This window comes from Carcharhinus amblyrhynchos, chromosome 25 (genome assembly GCF_965287045.1).
Source record: "Carcharhinus amblyrhynchos chromosome 25, sCarAmb.v2.hapA, whole genome shotgun sequence".
Taxonomy (NCBI): domain Eukaryota; kingdom Metazoa; phylum Chordata; class Chondrichthyes; order Carcharhiniformes; family Carcharhinidae; genus Carcharhinus; species Carcharhinus amblyrhynchos.
The window spans coordinates 3,967,786-3,988,172 of record NC_137348.1 but is presented as its reverse complement, the minus strand read 5'-3'; the positions used below and the strand labels follow the sequence as shown (position 1 = coordinate 3,988,172).

General features: G+C 40.0%; 1 protein-coding gene across 9 annotated transcripts in view; it reads left to right on the top strand.

Annotated features, from left to right (window-relative positions):
- sptan1 (spectrin alpha, non-erythrocytic 1) overlaps nt 1–20,387 on the top strand; it is a 110,935-nt gene that overhangs the window by 45,274 nt on the left and 45,274 nt on the right. For 6 of the 9 annotated variants that reach the window (XM_080212393.1, XM_080212388.1, XM_080212391.1 and 3 more), the window contains exons 24-34: nt 1,569–1,717; nt 6,641–6,839; nt 9,268–9,366; nt 9,906–9,944; nt 11,408–11,443; nt 13,561–13,608; nt 14,568–14,659; nt 14,884–15,028; nt 16,044–16,225; nt 18,042–18,141; nt 20,026–20,223. In XM_080212393.1, coding sequence (XP_080068519.1) covers nt 1,569–1,717; nt 6,641–6,839; nt 9,268–9,366; nt 9,906–9,944; nt 11,408–11,443; nt 13,561–13,608; nt 14,568–14,659; nt 14,884–15,028; nt 16,044–16,225; nt 18,042–18,141; nt 20,026–20,223 — 1,287 coding nt within the window. Of the gene's footprint in view, nt 1–1,568; nt 1,718–4,809; nt 4,870–6,640; nt 6,840–9,267; nt 9,367–9,905; nt 9,945–11,407; nt 11,444–13,560; nt 13,609–14,567; nt 14,660–14,883; nt 15,029–16,043; nt 16,226–18,041; nt 18,142–20,025; nt 20,224–20,387 lie in introns of all 9 variants that reach the window. The other 3 variants (XM_080212385.1, XM_080212384.1, XM_080212386.1) reach the window with 1 other exon arrangement.

Genomic DNA, 20,387 nt, shown 5'->3' with positions numbered 1-20,387 from the left:
GTTGAAGGATACTCAGTCCCCTGTGTCCTGTGTTTATCTTCTGAGGTCAGTGTGTTTTTTCGCTGTGGCGAAATCTGAGCAGATCCTGTGTATATGGAGGGTTTGTCGTAGGGGGCTTCTTTAACATGTTTACAGTGGAATCTGGAGAAATGGAACATCATGAGGTTATCTGTGGGCTTGCAGTACAGTGAGGTGCTGAGGTGACCATCTTTAATGGAGGTGCGTGTGTCCACGATTCCAGAGAGTAGTCCATGGTGAGTTTGGTGGAATGGAACTTGTTGATGTCATTCGTATAGTTGTTTGTGATTGTTCACCATGAGGAAAGGATGACCTGAGGCATGGTACATTGGGGCGACCATGCAGACGCTACGACAACGAATAAATGAACATCGCTTGACAATCACCAGGCAAGACTGTTCTCTTCCTGTTGGCGAACGCTTCAACGGCCACAGGCATTTGGCCTCTGATCTTCAGGTAAATGTTCTCTAAGGCAGCCTTCACGGCACACAACTGCACAGAGTCGCTGAGCAGAGACTGATAGCCAAGTCCTGCACACATGAGTACAGCCTCAACTGGGATCTTGGATTCATGTCACACTATTTGTAACCCCTATGACTTGGCTGGACTTCCAACAACTCACTTTGTCTCCTATCTGGAGACGATACACATCTATTTAACCTATGCTTAATGCAGTCTCCACTCACGTTGTCTGCACCTTTAAGACTAGACTTGCTGTAATGACTCGCATTCTAATCAGTATTCTGTAAACTGAGCATGTGCCTTTTATATGCACTGTTTGTGATCAGAACTCCTCATTCACCTGATGAAGGAGCAGCACTCCACAAGCTAGTGGCATTTGTTACCAAATAAACCTGTTGGACTTTAACCTGGTGTTGTGAGACTACTTACTGTGTAAATGCTAAGTCAGCATTTATTCCCCATCCCCAATTGCTCCTGAGCAGGTGGTGGTGAGCTGCTGCCTTGAATCCAATGCTTTTAGGGAAGGAGTTCCCAAATTTTGACCTAGCAACAGATCAGGATGGTGAGTGGCTTGGAGGAGAACTTTCAGGTGTTGGTATTGCTATGTATCTGCTGTCTTTGTCCTAGATATTAGTGGTCACGTTGTCTAAGGGGCTAGTCTAAGGGGTTGTCGAGGGGCTAGATGGCCTACTCCTGCTCCTATTTCTTATGTTCTTATGTTCTAAGGAGCCTGAATGAGTTCCTGCAGTGCACCTTGTAGGTGGGATGTGCTGCTGCCACTGTTCGCCGATAGTGGAGGGAATTAATGTTTGTGACAATGAACTGCTTTGTCCTAGATGGTGTTGGACATTTTCAGTGTTGTTGAAACTGCACTCAAGCAAATGGAAAATATTTCATCACACTCCTGACTTATGCCTTGTAGATGGTGGGCAGGTTTGGGAAGTCAGGAGGTGAGTTACTAGCCATCAGATTCTTGGCTTCTGACCTGTTCTTGTAGCCGTAGTCTTTTTATACGGTTAGTCCAGTTCAGTCTCTGGTCAGTGGTAATCGCCAGGGTGTTGATATTTGTTTTTGATTTTATTTTAAAGGATTGGTGGAAAGTGGAAGTGAACGATCGTCAGGGTTTTGTTCCTGCTGCCTACGTTAAGAAATTGGACCCAGCGCAGTCTGCATCACGTGAAAATCTGCTGGAGGATTCGAGCAGCATTGCAATGCGCCAGGAACAGATTGACAACCAGTGAGTAATCAAATCTATCCTTTTATACTGAGGATATATTTTGTCCAGTGGAACATTTCATATCAAGCACTCTATAACAAAAAATATATCTGCCCCCTCGATCGTCTCTGGTTCATTTTGGATTGTATATTTTGTGTATTGGGTAACTGTCCACTGCTGTGCTAGTGTTGGCATTTGATACTGGCTCTCGTTTGGTGCCAGTAACTATACTAGCTAAAGTTCCTAACATGTTTTGTTTGGTTGGAGGCCTTCTAAAACAGCAAATAATTTTTTTTGGGGTCTATGGGGGAAAAAGCATGAGTGGGCTAAATTGTATAACTCTTAAGAGCTGACATGGGCACAATCGGCTTAATGACCCTCTTCTGTGCTCGTTGATTTGTTTATAATGATATCTTCTGTTGGTCTTCCGATGTATTTTACTATTCAAAAAATTCCTGTAATGTTATTTTCTTTTCCCTGCTCAGTTAAAGACAGATGACCAGTTCCTGTAGCATTTTGAATTGTAGCTGAAGTGTCATTTCTTTGTGTGAATCAAAGAAAATGGTAGCCCATTCAGTCACTGTTGGCAGTTCATAGTTCACAGTATTAAATAGCAATATGCTTTGTTAATTAAAAACACAGTAATGAACTCACTATACAAAGCATAACGACGTTTCTCAAGTTGAAGTACTTCATCACAAAAGTCCAGTACAAACAAAATGAAGATAACAAAATGTTAATTTGCACAGTACAAATCATTTCCCGATATGTTTTTATGGCAGGAATAAAAAGGGAAGGAATAATAAAGAAATAGCACTGAAAAAGTAGGTGGAATGTACCCTGGTCTCTGATAGCAGAATGTATTTGCAAATACAGAAAGAAGTCAGGGGCAAATAGCAATGGCTTTGAACGTCCTCTCCCAAAGTAGCATGAATTTGGAAATTCTGTCAAGGAGCTCATTAAGTTTTCGTGATTCCTTTTGTTTAAGGAAGGAGATCCATCAGAGGGCAGCACAGGTGGTTAGCTCTGCTGCCTCACAGCTCAAGGGGCCCGGGTTCAATTCTGGCTTGGGTGACTGTGCAAACTCCGTGCCTTTGTGGGTTTTCTCCGGGTGCTCCAGTTTCTTCCCACAGTCCAAACATATGCAGGTTGGGTATATTGGCAGTGGTAAATTGCCTCTTAGTGTCCCACGATGTATAGGTTAGATGGATTAGCCATAGTAAGTGTGTGGAGTCATGGGGATAGGGCAGGCGAGAGGGCCGGGGTAACATACTAAGTTGCTGTAGATTTGATGGGCCGAATGGCCTCTTCTGCACTGTAGGGATTCTATTATTCTATCATTTAACTAAAATTAATAGTGGGTAAGCTTTTGGAAACCATAACACAAGATCTAATTAACACTGACATCAAAGGATATGGATTAATATTAGAAACAGACAGCACAGATTGGTTAAAATTTAAATTTGGTGTTTTTATTTTGAGAAGATAAAGGAAGGAAATGTGTTTGTGAATGTTTTAAAAACTGAGATGCTGCCTGGAGGTCAGTGGATAAAATTGAAAAATATAAATTTATGAATAGTTTTTCACATTGAAGTGATGTAACAGTGATGTCTCTGACATCTGCATTGGAACTATTGTTCTTAATTATGTAAATGATCTCACGAGTATGGGTCACATTATTTAAATTTACAATGGCGGGGGGTGGTAAACTGCAAAGTGACTTCAGGAGGACATCAACAGATTAGGATACGGGGCGATAAAGTTCTAATGTTGAGACTGAATCAGAGGCACAATAAGTAGAAGATATACAATGGTACCACTTTAAAATAGAGTAAAGAAGCAGAGAAACCTGGAGGTTCGGATGCACACAATATTCAAACAAAAAAGGACACATTGATCAGCGTGTTGCATCCTGGGCTTCAGAAATCAATGTATGGTATAGATTACAAAGGGGAATGCCAACTCTGTTCAAATCCTCAGTTAGGCTGCAGTTAGAATGCTGTATCCAGTTTTTGAGTATCCTACTTAGTAAGGATATAGCAAATGTTTATTAAGATACCAGGGATGAAATGATTTGATTATAAGCGGAGATTAGAAAAACTGTAATTCTTATCATTAGAAGAAAGAAAGTTAAAATCTACTCCTGATCAATGAAATATAATGGAGGCAAAACTATTTTTATTGGCCAGTGAATTTGTAACCAGAGGATATAAAATCACCAAAGAAAGTGGGAGGTTTTTCTATAGAGGGTTGTTTGGACATGGGGGTGCCTCTTCCTGAAACAGCAACTAAAACAAAATCCATAATAGAAAAGAAGAGTTGAACGTTTTAAAATAAAATATTTTTAAAAAATGGCTGCTCAACAAATTTTATAGCTTTGAAGAAGTCATCCTGTCTTAACGTTGGTTCTTCGCTCTACGTCGATGCTGCCAGACCTGAGATTTTCCAGTGTTCTGTTTTTGTTTCCGATTGCAGCATCTGAAGTATTTTGTTTTTATATAAGTATATAGCTATACTCTGAAAACTAGTACAGGTGTGATGGGCTGTATAGAAAATGAGTACAAGTGCAATTTGCCCTTGTGTTATAAAATGCTATGATTCTTGGTGCAAGTCTGTTGTCTATAGTACAATTTAACTCTCTCCTGCAGAATCTTCCAGTATGGTTTTCCCAGGTCCATCTTAAAGCAGGTTGTATGTCATTGTCCTTTCCAAGTCAATTCAGTCCACCTAAGTATCTAACTTGAACAGCGTGCTATAATGCTCAACATAATTGGTTAGAAGCAAACACTTAACTGATGCTTGCCATCTGGCAATAGTTCAGTCATAGAGAATGGGAGAGAAATGACATATGTGTGCTGAAAAATGCATGGAACTGGTATAGCTGCTTTTATTGACTGTTAGAACTTCCTTTGTTTTGCTGGACAGCTCCGTTGCTTGTTACTAATCAAGCCACAGTCTTTTCAGTAGTCATTTGTCTGCTTTTATTTGTTGCTCCTGGGACTTCCCTTGCTTATTCTTGCCATGTACTACTAATTTTCCTTTCTTTAGCAGCTGCTTTAAACCTTTAATCTACTAATGGTGCATGCTGTGCTCTGCTCCTTCTATCTGTCCAGGGCTCTGCTAGCTAAGGAGGTTGGCAGCGTTGTGCTCCGTATGAAGCAGGTGGAGGAATTGTGAGTAGGTTTGGCTCATGGTCACGCAACGTCATCTTTGTGCTTCCATTCATTTTCATACTGCATTTTGCTAATACTCATGAACGCTGGATGAACGATTGAATTACGTACCATTTTACCAGTTTGAAGGTGCTTGCTTGCCAGTATCGAACTAAAATGGGCCAACTGGACACCTCCAGTTACATGGTGTGGGGATGCAGTTTTTCCCATTACCTGAGGGGAGAAGTATGAAAGCTGGCAAGCCTCACTGTTTTGGGTGCATTGTTTTTGTTTTAGGTAGCACTTCACAAGCATGCAAATAAAATTTAAATATCTGAATTCTGGGGAATGGAACAGAATCCTGAAAAAGATACTTCTAGCTGAGTTTTGTGTGATGGCTGTTTTATTGTTGAGTGCAATCAAATAGTGAGATGTGATAAAATTGTTAGAGATCTGGGTGAGTCAGATTTAGCAAGCTTTCAATGCACTGGCAGGAATATAACTATCCAAATAAATGTACTGAGCATGCAGAGTATGTTAGGGTTTGAGTGGGAGAATTAATTACTCCATATCAAAATCCTGAACTTTTCTCTTGGTAGATGTATTATATCCATTACTAAATTAGTTGAATCACTATTGAATATTTATGTGCAATCATGCAAAATAAAACACAAAAATTGAATGCCTTAGAATTATGAGCTGAGAAATCCAATTTTTATTGACCACATCCAGTGACCATGTTTAGTCTTTTCTAACCATTTTGAGTTCAATGCCATTTAGCTACCAAATGTAAAACTGGTAATTCACTTTTCTGAAGTGTACATTCTAACTGTTTAAAAGATCAGAATTGGATGTGTAAGGTATTCCAACTTCCTCCTCAATTTTAGTGAACGTTACAAGTTTTTACAACCTGTATATGTGTACGCTAAACATGTTGTTTTCATATTTTTCAATGTTTTGATGAAATATTTCTCAATTTCTTAAAGGGTATGCAATTTGCTGGTTTATAGAGTTCAGGATTGCATGTGTGTTGAAATCTACTTCTACTCAATTTTAAAATCACAAGTTTTTATTTTGAATGAGCTTCACTTTTGGGATCCAAGTGTTATTTTAAAAGAAACTTTGCGCTATTTAGTGGTGACTTAAACTATTTAGCAGCACAGAAAACGAGTCATAAGGCTGAAGGGTACAATTGAGGCAGTAGAGTGGGATGAGTCCATAGGAGTTATATTGAGGATGGTAATTTATAGAAGGTTTTGCAAATATTTACCCCATTCCTTGTTACATAAGCCTGGTGTTACTTCAACATTCAAACCATTGAGTAGCAAGTGTCAGCAATTTTTTCATTTGTCTTTTAATCATCTGTTACTGGGGGACATAACTAATAAGGTTCATGATGGGAGATATAGGAGGGATGTCCAAGGTAGATTCTCTACTCAGTGGTTGGGGTGTGGAATGCATTGCCTGCTGTGATAGTGGAGTCGGACACTTTAGGAACTTTCAGGCAGTTATTGGATAGGCACATGGAACACACCAGAATGATAGGGAGTGAGATAGCTTGATCTTGGGTTCAGACATAGCATGGCACAACATCGAGGACCGAAGGGCCTGTACTGTACTGTTCTATGTTTGTTTGATGTCATCACTGTCAGATTTAAGGTTTTTTTGTTCTGATTTGCTGTCCATCTTCATAAGCAATTCCATATTCTGACGATTATATTTTTTGTTCATTTTAATTGTTTCAAATTGGCTGTTACTGTAGGGTGACTTTGTTGATTATGTCTCCTTTCAGATACACCTCAATCCTGGAACTGGGCACAAAACGTAAGGATATGCTGGAAAAGAGCTGTAAGAAATTCATGCTTTTCCGTGAGGCCAATGAGCTACAGCAGTGGATCAATGAGAAGGAGGCAGCATTGACTAGTGAGGAGGTGGGGAGTGACCTGGAACAAGTGGAAGGACTGCAGAAAAAGTTTGATGATTTCCAAAAAGTAAGTAAAACTTTAATTTGAAATATTCTGATGTAGAAGAAAAATGGAAAACTTCAGTACAAATATTGTGGCTCTCTCATCATTTGGCTGTTCAATATATTAACTTCATGGTTAAAAGGCCAGTGTCTGTCCTTGCCCCTTTTTCCAGTCCACTGTTCATGACTTATTATTATAAATGATGAACTATGACAATATCTGAAGAGAGAAAAAAAAAACAAGAGTTAATGGGTAGAACTTTCCAGCGTCCCACTGGCAGGTGGGTGGAAGTACAATTTAGCTGAAGTACAAATATCAATTTTATGCTGGTGTGAGTTTCTCATTGATCTTCTGTTAGTACCTGCCATGGCAAAGCAACAAGCCTGCTGGAAACAAACATGAAACTAATCTGCATCCTGCTAATGAAATGTAGGTATAGGCCCGACTGGAATCTTTCACCTACGTCCAATTCTCTGCAATACCAACAGGAAAATGTGCCAGTCAGGGATATGTCTGGAACAATGTAGCGTTTGGAAGTCGAGACTCATCTAAACGCCTTCCTCAAAAGGCAGTGGGGCACAAATGATGGCAGGATTGTGTACCATCATGTCTACCCCACTGCTGAACAAGGTGTTAATAGCCCGGATACATAATTAATGAGGTTGGGTCTGTAAGATATGGCATGTTTCCTGCTGGTCTCCACAGCAGGAAACAGTTTCTGTTCCCTCATCCACCACAGTACTTAGTCCCTCAAGTCCTAACTTTGTTGTGGGTTGCAAGCAAAAGCTTCCACGTGCTGCAGCCATGATACATGGTTTGTCTTACCATCCTTAAGGTGCTTTTAACATCCATAAATTACTTTACTCAATTAATTATTTTCCTTTTTTTTACATGTATTTTATTAATCTCACCACCAGTTTGTATACTATTCTTAACATTAAGAATAGAACAGACCCTAACCACTTTGCAGATGCTCACCAGTTAGCTTCTATGCCTGTAGTAGAGCAAGAACCAGTTCCTACATGGTGGAACAAGTTGGAATGGCACTCTGTGCTAAGTCACACTGAAATGCCTGTTTGTATAAGCACCTCTGAGGTGTTAGGTGACTTCACTTACTGAAAAGTTGGTTTATATTGCTTTTCCTTAATTAGTTACCTTCAGCTGCTCTTTTACAGTAGAGCCCTGAAAGCTTGCTTAAGCCTGGGAAATTTACAATTTAATTTTTACTCCATTCTTAAAGTTACAAAACCAGTTGGCAGAGTGGACCAGGTAGACCTGAATCCATCTGTTTGCTTGCTCCAAAAACCAAATGCAAAAGAGAGAGAGACGCACAAGATTCAAGCTGACCAAAAAGGCATTACCCCATTTTGGGCTTGACCTGATACTTGATCTTGACAATAAATTTCAGTTGAATGCTAAATAAAAACAATTAAATTTTTCCAAGGTGATTAACACTCCCACGCCCAAATTGCTACCAATCAGTGCTAAGTCACATTGAAATATTTGTTTATATCACCTTCTCAATATAAGGAATTAACATTATGACCCTATTTGTAAGGGGGGAAAAAAACTGGTTTAAGCTGCTTTCTTTAATTAGCTAACTTCAGCTGTTCTACCCACTACCAATTCTTTATCTAATGAGCCAAGACGGTGAGTCTCAGCAAGTCACTTGGCTGTGGCAGGGCATCACAGCCAAACATGATGCTGTCCTTGTTTGACATCAAGATGTTTGTCCTTCCAGCCAGATTGCTCAATATTGATCGGCAGCAGGAGTCCTGATAGACTCCCTAACCTTTTTTGCCCAATCACCCCACCATCTGCTAACTTGATCCATTTTCTTCAGCTGGCTAATTTAATAGCAGTTAAGTCCTACAAATTAGGCAGATCTCAAAAGAAATCTCCAATCTGTGCCAACTGGAAAGTTAGCAGTGCAATTGTAAATATAAAATTCTGCACTGAGTTTCAGGACTCTAGAAATGAGAACTACCATTCTTTTCACTCTGGTGAAATTGCTTAAAATATCTAATTATTGTATTTCTGTGAAGTAGTTTTGGCTTTAGCAAGCTTTGTTCTCATGAACATAGTAAACCATACACCAATCTGGCTTACTAAATGGAGCTGATGGTCTTAATGTTAGGGATTGTGATGCTCAATTAAGTAGCTTTTGGTAGCTGCATGTCTGGAAAAGAAAGTTGCAGGTTCTTTTTTGGAAACCAAATTTGTGTAACATTTAATTTGCCATCAAGTAAGTGCCTGCCTTTTGCTAGTGTTAATCTTTGATGCCCTGCTTTCTCTCATAATTTCCTCTGCTCCAACTATTTATCCAATTTTTCCTTAAAAAATGCAGTTATGCCTATCCTCAGCCATCTCCTTGTGGTAAAGTCATGTTCAAGAGAAAGATTACTTTAAGTCAAAAAAAATTGTTAATCCAAGCAACTATTTTTATTTTAAGGACCTGAAAGCCAATGAGAGTCGCTTGCGTGATATTAACAAAGTGGCAAATGACCTGGAGTCAGAAGGTTTGATGGCTGAAGAAGTTCAAGTTGCTCAGGTGTGGTATCATTTCATTCATTCTTCAGCACACTTTTTATTTCAAACTAAATTTAATGTACATTGTAGAGCTAGCACTTGCAAAAAGCGTTCTCCCATAAGTCCATAAAGGAGTAAGCAGAGTAAAGGGAATCTGTGTGTTAAATGCAGCTGCATTGTTGTTATCCGCTTGGTAGAAAATAAAGACCAAACTATAAAGGCTTGTGCCTCTTTAACTGAAAATTGTGCAAACTGCACATTGATTGCCAGGAACTCCCAAGTCAGCGTTCCCAAATCTCTCAATGTGATGTTCTGCTGTAGTACTGAGGACAAAATACCTGTTGTCATATCAAATTCACATTTTTCTTTTTTGCTATCTGTTGTCACTCCTGAAATACTTGAGTTAAGCAGATGAGAAACTTCAAGCTTGGCAGGCTTTTAAGGATGTTTCAGACCAGTTGTTGGTCTCCCTCAGTTTCTTCCCATCACCAGTAAGTTTAGAGCCTCTTTTGTCGCAATTTTATGCCTAAACGTTTTTCGTTCCTTTTTTTCTTATTTCAGGAACAACCTCTTGTGGGATCTGCTCCAGGAGCTGCCAAGGTAAGGGTATTGGTATTTCACGAATGATATTAAAATGCAACATAAACAATGCTGATACCGTGAATCAATATGTCACCAGTGCCATTGTAGTGGACAGATCAATGCAAATTAGAAAGCCAGTATTGTTTAAAATAATACTAGACTTCGTTTGCGCTCTACAACCTGCCACTCAATGATATTGTTCGCTACACCTGTATTTTGACAGGTTTAAACTTTCATCCAAAGGAAAGCATGGTTCTGAAGATAGAAATTATCATTATGATTCTCTTGAATAGTTTACGTGTTTGAACCATTTTTTATGTCATTCTAATTAACTTGATTTAAAAAAAACTGTGCATTTAAAATAATGTGGAGATGCTGGCATTAGACTAGGGTAAGAATACAAGAAATAGGAGCAGGAGTAGGCCGAGTAGGCCAACTAGCCCTTCGAGCCTGCCCCGCCATTCAATAAGATCATGGCTGATCTGTCGTGGCTCAGTTCCACATTCCCGCCCTCTCCCCATAACCCTTAATCCCCTCTCTTATCAAAAACCCATCAACCCGCTTCTTAAAAATATTTAGCGAGGTAGCCTCCACCACTTCAACTGGCAGAGAATTCCAGAGATTCACCACCCTTTGAGTGAAGAAGTTCCTCCTCAACTCTGTTCTAAACCGCCCCCCCTTTATCTTGAGGCTGTGCCCCCTAGTCCTCCTATCCTTTCTGAGCGGGAAGAGTCTCTCCACCTCTATCCTATCCATCCCATTCATCATCTTATACGTCTCAATGAGATCTCCCCTCATTCTTCTAAACTCTAATGAGTACAAGCCTAATTTATTCAGCCTCTCCTCATAGCTCAACCCCCTCAACTCCGGTATCAGCCTAGTAAACCTCCTCTGCACTCCCTCCAAGGCCAAAATATCCTTGCGTAAGTACGGCGCCCAAAACTGCACACAGTACTCCAGCTGCGGCCTCACCAATGCCCTATACAGCTGCAGCAAGACCTCCCTACTTTTATATTCAATCCCCCTCGCGATGAAGGCCAGCATCCTATTTGCCTTCCTGACCACCTGCTGCACCTGCAAGCTGGGTTTTTGCGACTCATGCACAAGGACCCCGAGGTCCCTCTGCACCGTCGCCTGCTGCACAATAAGAAGTCTCAATATCAGGTTAAAGTGCAACAGGTTTATTTGGTAGCACAAGCTTTCGGAGCACTGCCCCTTCATCAGGTGAGTGAAGGGGCAGCACTCTGAAAGCTTGTGGCTTGTGCTACCAAATAAACCTGCTGGACTTTAACCTGATGGTTTGAGACTTCTTACTGCATTTAAAATAATACAGGGAACAAGTTGGTAGGAACGTTAGAGACAGCTGATTTAAATCCAAATAGGATCGGTACCAATTTCATCCCACATGATCAATGCTGTGCTGGTATGATGGCTGAATTAATTTGTAAGCACCCAATGTCTCATGTATGTTCTTTCCATAGGATGAATCTGACTCTAAAACTGTGTCACCGTGGAAGGTATGAGTTTCTTTTACAAGAATCCTGTACTATTTTACTGAAAAGCCAGCAGATCTGTAATCTGCTCCATCATCAGATATAATTGTATTAAGTCTTTTTCAACATGGGTTGCCCCCCTGCTCTGTCCAGTGTCACAGGAAGGGATAGATGTAATTTGTAGAGGGATCATGGTCACTGATTCACAGTGACTGAATCAAAAGACTGTTTGTTTTTGTTACTTCAAAACTGGGCTAACTGTGATCAAATTCATCCACGTTTCCTTGAATGCTAATTGCTTCCAACTAAAGGTTGGCATCAATGTTGTCTTCAAGGAAATATTCATGATAATTCTCTGCAGGTCTTTTGTCAATCAGTCCATTCCTTTAGTCCACATTAATGTATTAATAGGCTAAGTCAAAGCGAGGACTCTTCAGTTTGCAACTAGACCTCATTTTCTCTAGTCATGCCTTCTCACTAATTGCACATTATTAGGTTTTGACATACAAGACTTTGTTTAAAGGCAATGATGCGAGAGCAAGGTTAATATCCGCATGGGGTTCTCCTGTTTATCTACTGCAGCTTGGGCAGAAGAGCTGCAGAGATTCACCCCCACAGTTAACCTGTAGTGATACAGACAGACGAGGCATATCCATTTGCTGCCTGTTGTGATTCTTGATCACAGCAGTATAATATGCAAAAACTTGAATGCAATTTGTTATCAGAAGAACGGAGCAAATCCCTTTTCACGAAACGTGAATTGTTCCTAAATGATATTCAGTTCAGCACATCATCCTAATGGCTAAAATGTTTACCCTGTTTCAGGATTTTGTAATCTTGCAGTCATGATCACTAACTGTTGCTTAATATACTTTATGAAAAGTGCCATTTCGATGACAATTTTCTAACCAATCATTTATTTCTTCCATACTGTTCTTGTGACAAGATCCTATTCACAAAAGCATAGATTTTTTAATAAAAGAATCCTTAATGCTACCTCTTTCAACTTGGAATGGTAATATGTGAGCTGTTCTACAATTCTGAAAAACAAATCTTTTAAAGACTGCCACATGGGATGGCTGTGATGAATAACTCGGATGCATTTAAGGGGAAGCTAGATGAATGCATAAAGGAGAAAAGAATGTGCTGCTGCAGTGAGATGAAAAGTGGGATCATGAAGCATAGATCAGTTAGACATTTTTCGGTGCTGTACATTATCTGTAGTTATGTGAAGTCTTCTCAACTACCAGCCCAGAATTATTTTAATATCATCTTCATTAAACTAAGAGCCATACAGTTAATACAAGTCATTGATGCTGTTTCCGTACATTTGAAAAGTAACAGTCTTCTAATTTACTCATATTCGAGATTCAGTAATTGTCTTTCTCCTGCTGGGTCAGGAATGGAAAGAAATTAGAGGAAGGTTGCTGTTCCAGGTCACTAACTAGAGCCCCTGTCTAGAAAGTGCACATGTGGAAGTCTGCTGAGACTGGGATTAATTTTGGTTGCTGAGGTAACACGTGACAGTCACTGCAGAGGCTAATGTATGAACAATTGCCATCTAATCTTGGGCTTGTGGGGCTATCTCCCAGCATCGGTGAACACCATATGGAGAAGAGGCAACAAGTTCAGAAGCTCTTGAGTATAAGTAAGCATTTCACAGATAAGGCTGGCAGTTTAAATTTAAACATGCTTGATTATGATTTTTAGCTCCAAGCTAAATCTGACTGTTAATGGGTTGTGCACAAAATGTAAAAATGTTTGTTTTTATTTGTGGAGGAGCTCACATGCTTCACTCTTCCCACCAAATCTTTAAACTTCTCTGTAAACCTTTTAATTTGGTGCTTGTTGATTCACCCTTCATCTTTCTGTGATCTTTGAAGACTTTTTTCTAACTTTCGGGATCAACATGTTAATGGTATGGGGTGTGACCTGCATTTCTCATTCTACACTTACTCACACAGACTACCAAAAGGGAATTCTAAACTCAGTTAATGATTTTCTATTGATGATGAGCTCTTGCATGCCATGTTCTGTTAGTTCTGAGTGGGCATATTTCTAACTTTAACATTTCTCTTCACTAACTGATGGATCGTGACTGGTTTGGTTTTCCACTGCTGTGATTCATGGTTGCGGTTTAGACTGTGCGGATGGCAACACATACGGTGGCTAGCTTTAATGCCATCAAGGTAAGAACTGATGGATCCACTCCTTTCTGTCATTGCCTCTGTGTCTCATGCAGTGATGAGCTCCTCACTGTTTCGTGGCTGCATTTCGCTCATTCACTGCAGTGCACTGTCATTTGTACTATAATTGTGGTTATTTTCACCCATGGCCCAACTACAGTACATTCTTCCCCTTCCCTGCACCTCATGCTTCTGTGTTGCAAAATAAACCTGTCGCATTTATAAAAGCTTCCAAGTATATGCCAATAGTAACTGAGCTAACTGTGAATAATTGTAAAAGCCTGTCTTAGCATCATAAGTTAACCCTTTAAATATTGAATGTGCTTTTTGTGTATCTGTATGTATTTATCTTGTAAAGTTACGCAAGAGTAGAATATACATTCACAGAAAAGTCATTGGATACAGAAGTGCAAAGTAAACTTTGTGACCTTTTGACTGACTGTCAAAGCAGAGAATAATACCAAAGGCAATATAGATTTATATGAGAAATGTTACATAGGTAAGGACAGCAATAGAGAAGATCACTTGAGTGGATGTGAGAGAGCTTGGTGCGATGAGGACTGACAGCTACCAACTATACCTGATCAGATGGGCCGAATATGCTGAACAAAAAGTGCCAAGTCCTGTTTAAAAATGAGCATTGGACTATAGACATCTTTGCTACTTGGTGGACTGAGACATTTTAACTGAAGTTGGGAGGGATCCTAGGTCAGGTTTGCTGTTATGTTGAGCAATACTCTCTGTGCAATTATGATGTACTTTTGAAATTTGCACATTCATATCACATCACAGACATCTGTTTAAGGCTGACATGTTGATGTGAAGAGAAAGATTCTTTGGACATGAAATTTTAATGAAGAGACCAAACTCTGCATCTATGTTAAGTAGAGTGAAAGGATTTAAATCTGCAGTGATGTCTGTGTTTCGGGCAGGATTAGCTGTATTTTTCTACTTTTTGTCAGGAACTGAATGAACACTGGAAGTCACTGCAACAGCTGGCTGAGGAACGTAGCCATATCTTGGGTAGCGCACATGAAGTGCAGAGATTCCACAGGTAAGTAACTGACATTTTGGCATAGTAAAGTTTGCTCTGTTGATTCTTCTGGACAGGAGATGGAGCAATGTGCTGGAACACAATCTTGCTTAACTGCAAAAATATCTATGTTTAGAAAATAGGTTTTGGAGGGCCAACGTGGCTAGGAAAGCTATGCAAGAAAATGGCCGACGATGGTAGCTTTCAGAATGTTTATATCCCCATTTTGGTTCTCTATCATACAGAGATGCTGATGAAACCAAGGAATGGATTGAAGAGAAAAATCAAGCTCTCAACACTGATAATTATGGACACGACCTAGCAAGTGTCCAGGCTCTGCAGCGTAAACACGAGGGATTTGAACGGGATCTTGCTGCTCTGGGAGATAAAGTGAGCTATGTTTCTAGTCTGGATGCAGTATAAACTGTCTGGAATCTTGTTAGAAATGGCTTTGTTCTGTCATTCCCAAAATAGCAACCATCAATTTGGCAAAACAAATTTGATGATTACCTGATCCTTTAGGATGCACTTAACCAAGCTATTGATAACTGTGTACATCTTTTGAAGATGTCTGGCTGTTGTAAAGTTAAAACTTTCAAAATCACATGAATAAATTATTATTTCCAACATTTTAGTGCTTTGGAACGTGTTCTCCCACCTCCCCTCATGTTTTTGGGAATCGCCCATTCAAATGGAGATAGTATATCTACAAATACAGAACTGCAATTCTCATGAAATTGTGTGAGGGCAGAAAATAAAACCTGTTCCAAATGGGCAGAAATCCAATATGAAACCCTATTGTATAATTGCCTTATTATTTTAAAGGTAATGCCACAAATTGTGGATCAACAAGACGATACTCAAAGAACAGAATATTAACAGGATATGTTATCCACCCTTTCCAGGGCTAACAGTGGTTAGCACTACTGCCTTAGTTCTAGGGATCTGGGTTCATTGGACGACTGTCTATATGGAGTTGGCATGTTCTCCTTGTCTGCATAGATTTCCTCCTATAGTCCAAAGATGTGCAGAGTAGGTGAATTGGCCATGCTAAATTGTCCCTTAATTTATCAAAACTAGATGGATTAGCCATGGGATTACAGGGATAGGGCGGGGGAGAGCACCTTGGTGATGTCAGTCACCGCAGACTTGATGACTGAATGGCCTCTTCAGCACTGTAGGGATTCTGTGAACTCTTTACACTAGTACTAAATTTATTTTTGATCACTTTTAATTCTGGCATTAGCCCAGAAGAATTTCTCCTTTTATTAGATGCAGAGGAATTTAGTGAATTATTCATACAGGAACAGAAAATATAGCCCAATGTATTGTCCGTTCTAAATCTGCTAATGTATTTTTTAGTGCAGTATGTTGCCTCATTATAAGTTTTAATTGTTGAATGTAGGTGAATTCTCTGGGTGAGACTGCAAACCGACTGATTCAGTCTCATCCTGAATCAGTTGAGGATGTTCAAGAAAAATGCACAGAATTGAATCAGGCATGGGACAGCCTGGGAAAGCGTGCTGACCAGCGTAAAGGAAAATTGAATGACTCTCATGATCTACAGCGTTTCCTAAGTGACTTCAGGTAACACAATACAAGATATAGAACTGCTTCACCATTCAGTATGATCATGGTTGACCTTGGACTTGGGGCACTGTTATCTTTATCCATAATATGTGGATTAAAGGTTATTTTACTTGGTCATCAGTGGACAAATATCTTGAGTGAAGTGATGAAGTACCTGAAAGAGCAGTAGCCAAATTGCAATGTTCTGGGGGTAGCGTCTGGCAAGATTGACCACTAAACCAGTCCAAAATTCTGTGACTTTCATCAAAAACAATAGTATGCTGGGATTTGGTTAATTCCTCTTTTTTTAAACCTGATGTTCAAGGAGGGACGTAAAGCCAAATGGTGTCCGAGTCTCAAAGTCACAAAATGTGGCATTTTTTTAAAAACCGGAATGGGACGAATCAGAAATTATTGCTTTCTCCCTTTTTGAGCATTTAAAGTCAGATTTCATACAAGAATTTGCCTGCTTCTGATTTTTGCTTGCATAGATTTAACATCCCATAATAATATGTATTGGGTGGCACAGTGATACAGTGGTTAGCACTGCTGCCTCACAGCACCAGGGACCCAGGTTCAGTTCTGGCTTCAGGTAATTCTGTGTAGAGTTTACACATTCTCCCATGTCTGCGTGGGTTTCCTCTAGATGCTCCGATTTCCTTTCTCACTCCAAAGCTGTGCAGGTTAGGTGGATTGGCCATGATGAATTGCCCCATAGTGTCAGGGGGACTAGCAGAGTAAATATTTAGGGTTACGGAAATAGGGCCAGTGTGGAAGTATTGTCAGTGGAGGCTTAATGGGCCAAATGGCTTCCTTCTGCATTCTAGTGATTCTGTAATAACTATGATGTCTCATGGCCTACAACTGTTGAAACTTACTACACTGGTTTTAACATGAACAGTACTATGTACTGTTTTTTCATTTTCGCTCCCAGTGCATAACTTTGCACTCGGAATTTAGATGTGAGCCTTTCTTGATATTTTGTCTTTTCATGGAGGGGCATGTACCCATACTGCTGGTAAGAAAAACTCTTATCAACATTACTGAAAACAGATACATATCCTTTTTAAGAATTTTTTTGTTTTTGGCCCCCTGACTTAAGAATATGGGGAAGTAATGGAGAAAAAGTGCAGGTGGTGGAAATCTGAAATGAAAAAAGAATAAGTGGGTTAACATTTTTTGGTATAGAAAGGTTCAGTATCCAATCCTTCCTTTTCTAAATGCAGCTGGAAATTTTCTGTACTTCCAGCAGTTTCTATCTTTATTGAAAGAGCAGTGAAGATTGAAACTAATTTTCTCTACAGTTCTAATGAAACCCTCCAGTCAGACCCAAAAGGCAAGCATGGAAATTTACACTAACGTAGCTACCACTACTTAGACATGGTTACCATTGTTCAAGAGTCTGATTTGCTGATATCCACAGCCCAAATGATCAGAAATACTGTATGTCAATGTATGATGATCAAAGAACAGTTGCAATTTTTAAAACAGTTGAAATGTGGATACATGTTCATGGTTCATCTGGATGCCTGACAGGCAAAATCAAGTTTGGGAGTCTTAATGAAACAAAAAATTAATCAAGTTCCTTACATAACATGGAATGCAAACTCACTCACTCCATATAGGGGTGCACAGTCCATGTTGCCCAAGCCCAGAAAGCTCTGGTGTAGATCAACAGTGCTAAATCTTAGAAACCCCATAGTTCTTGGCGTTTAACTGGCCCACGTTTATACAGATTACCAGAACAGATTGCTGTAAATAGCTGAATTTCAAACAGTCACATTTCTAGGACTGAAAGTAATGTGGCTGATCCACCCTTTTATTATTTTCACAGGGACCTTATGTCCTGGATAAATGGAATCCGAGGATTAGTGTCTTCAGACGAACTGGCCAAGGATGTGACTGGAGCCGAGGCCTTATTAGAGAGACACCAGGTAATGACAATATTGTATTTTTCCAAAGTTGTGACTTAAGATTATTGGGAATGTTTTTATTCTCCTTTTCCTTGTGGAGAAATGTTTTTAGATCCACATCTGTCAACAGAGCCATAAATGCTGTTAATGGTGATGTAGCACATCATAAGAGTTTTAATCAAACTTTGGAAATGGCTCTTAACTGTTAGGTACTAGTTCCAGTTAAAAATGTGATCTACCAACTGCCCAGGTGTCTTGTTTACTTGTGAGATAGTCACCGTGAATTCCTGTATAAATAGACACATTAGAAACTAGCTGAGCTGTTACCATTTTACTGATGTGTCTGAAACCCTCTTAGCCTGTCATTTCAACTTCATGAGACTTTGCTCCAACTCTTGGCTCATTTTTACTGATGGATGAAGTTTATCTTCTGCATTCATGCATGTGATATTGAAGTTGGCATTGGTGAATTCTGCAATCCGTTCCTGCGAGGAAAAATAGAAACATCCTGCTTCAAGTGTCTATGCTCCTAGGAGCAGAAATAGACTATTTGTCCTTTGGAGCCTGCTCCGCCATTCAACGTGATCCTCCATCTCAACACCATGTTGCAGTGCTCTCCTCATACCCCTTGGCACATGTAGAGCCTAGAATCTATCTATTTCCCCCTTAAATATATTCACTGATCTGGCCTCTGTAGCCCCCTGTGGTATAGAATGCTGCCCACCGAGTGAAAATAATTCTCTTCATCTCTATCCTAAGTGGCCTACCTTGTATCTGAGACTGTGATGTCAGTGTTGCTTCAATTTGTAGTCTTTACCTCTTGAAGATCACAAAGGAAGGATCAGTGTTCCATTTTATTGTTCCTGTTTGATGCTGGAACCACGTGCTCCTTTTTTTTTGTTAATTTTAATGGATGGAAAATCACTGGCTAGAGATGTGTGCCCCTGGCGTTCAGCACAAATGGTGAATTGGAGAAGCTCTAGAACATAGGAAATATAGAAAAACTACAGCACAAACAGGCGCTTCGGCCCACAAGTTGCATCGAACATATCCCTATCTACTAGGCTTACCTATAACCCTCTATCTTAATAAGTCCCATAAACTTATCCAAAAGTCTCTTAAAAGATCCTATCGTATCTGCCTCCACCACCACTGCAGGCAGCTGATTCCACACACCCATCACCCTCTGAATGAAAAACTTACCCCGACATCTCTTTTGTACCTACTCCCCAGCACCCTAAACCTGTGCCCTCTTGTGGCAGCTATTTCAGCCCTGGGAAAAAGCCTCTGAGAATTCACTCGATCAATACCTCTCAAGATCTTATACACCTCTATCAGGTCACCTCTTATCCTTTGTCTCTCTAAGGAGAAAAGACCGAGCTCTCTCAACCTATCCTCATAAGGCATGCCACCTAATCCAGGCAACATCCTTGTGAATCTCCTGCACCCTTTTTTATAGCTTCCACATCCTTCCTGTAATGAGGTGACCAGAATTGAACACCAGTACTCCAAGTGGGGTCTGACCAGGCTGCAGCATTATCTCCTGACTCCTAAACTCAATTCCTCGATTGATGAAGGCCAGTACACCACACACCTTCTTAACCACATCCTCTACCTGCAAAGCTGATTTGAGAATCTTATGAATCCAGACCTCAAGATCCTTCTGATCTTCCACACTGCCAAGAGTCTTGCCCTTAATATTATATTCCGTCATCTTATTTGACCTGCCAAAATTAATCACCACACGCACACCTGGGTTGAAGTCCATCTGCCACTTCTCCGCCTAGTCTTGCATCCTATGTCTAGTTGTCTACTTTAAAGCAATAATCTTACACAGGTATTTTTAAAGTAATGTTTATTTTATCTTTTCCTTAACTTTGTTTCGTCTCCCCCCCCTTTGTGTAGGAGCATCGTACTGAAATTGATGCCAGGGCTGGCACTTTCCAGGCTTTTGAGCAGTTTGGACACCAGCTACTTGCTCGTGGGCACTACGCATGCCCAGAAATCAGGGAGAAGCTGGATATCCTGGAACGTGAACGTGCCGATCTAGAGAAAGCTTGGATTCAGCGCAGAATGATGTTGGATCAATGTCTGGAGCTGCAGGTAATGAGAGACCAAACTTACAGGTAGTTTAACTTACAGTTCCAAAAACAGCCATAGAAATAAAATATTGCAGATGCTGGGTATCTGAAATAAAAATCAAATGCTAGAAATACTTGCTGGGTTAGCGAGAAAGCAAAAGAGTTAACATTTCATCGGGTATTTCC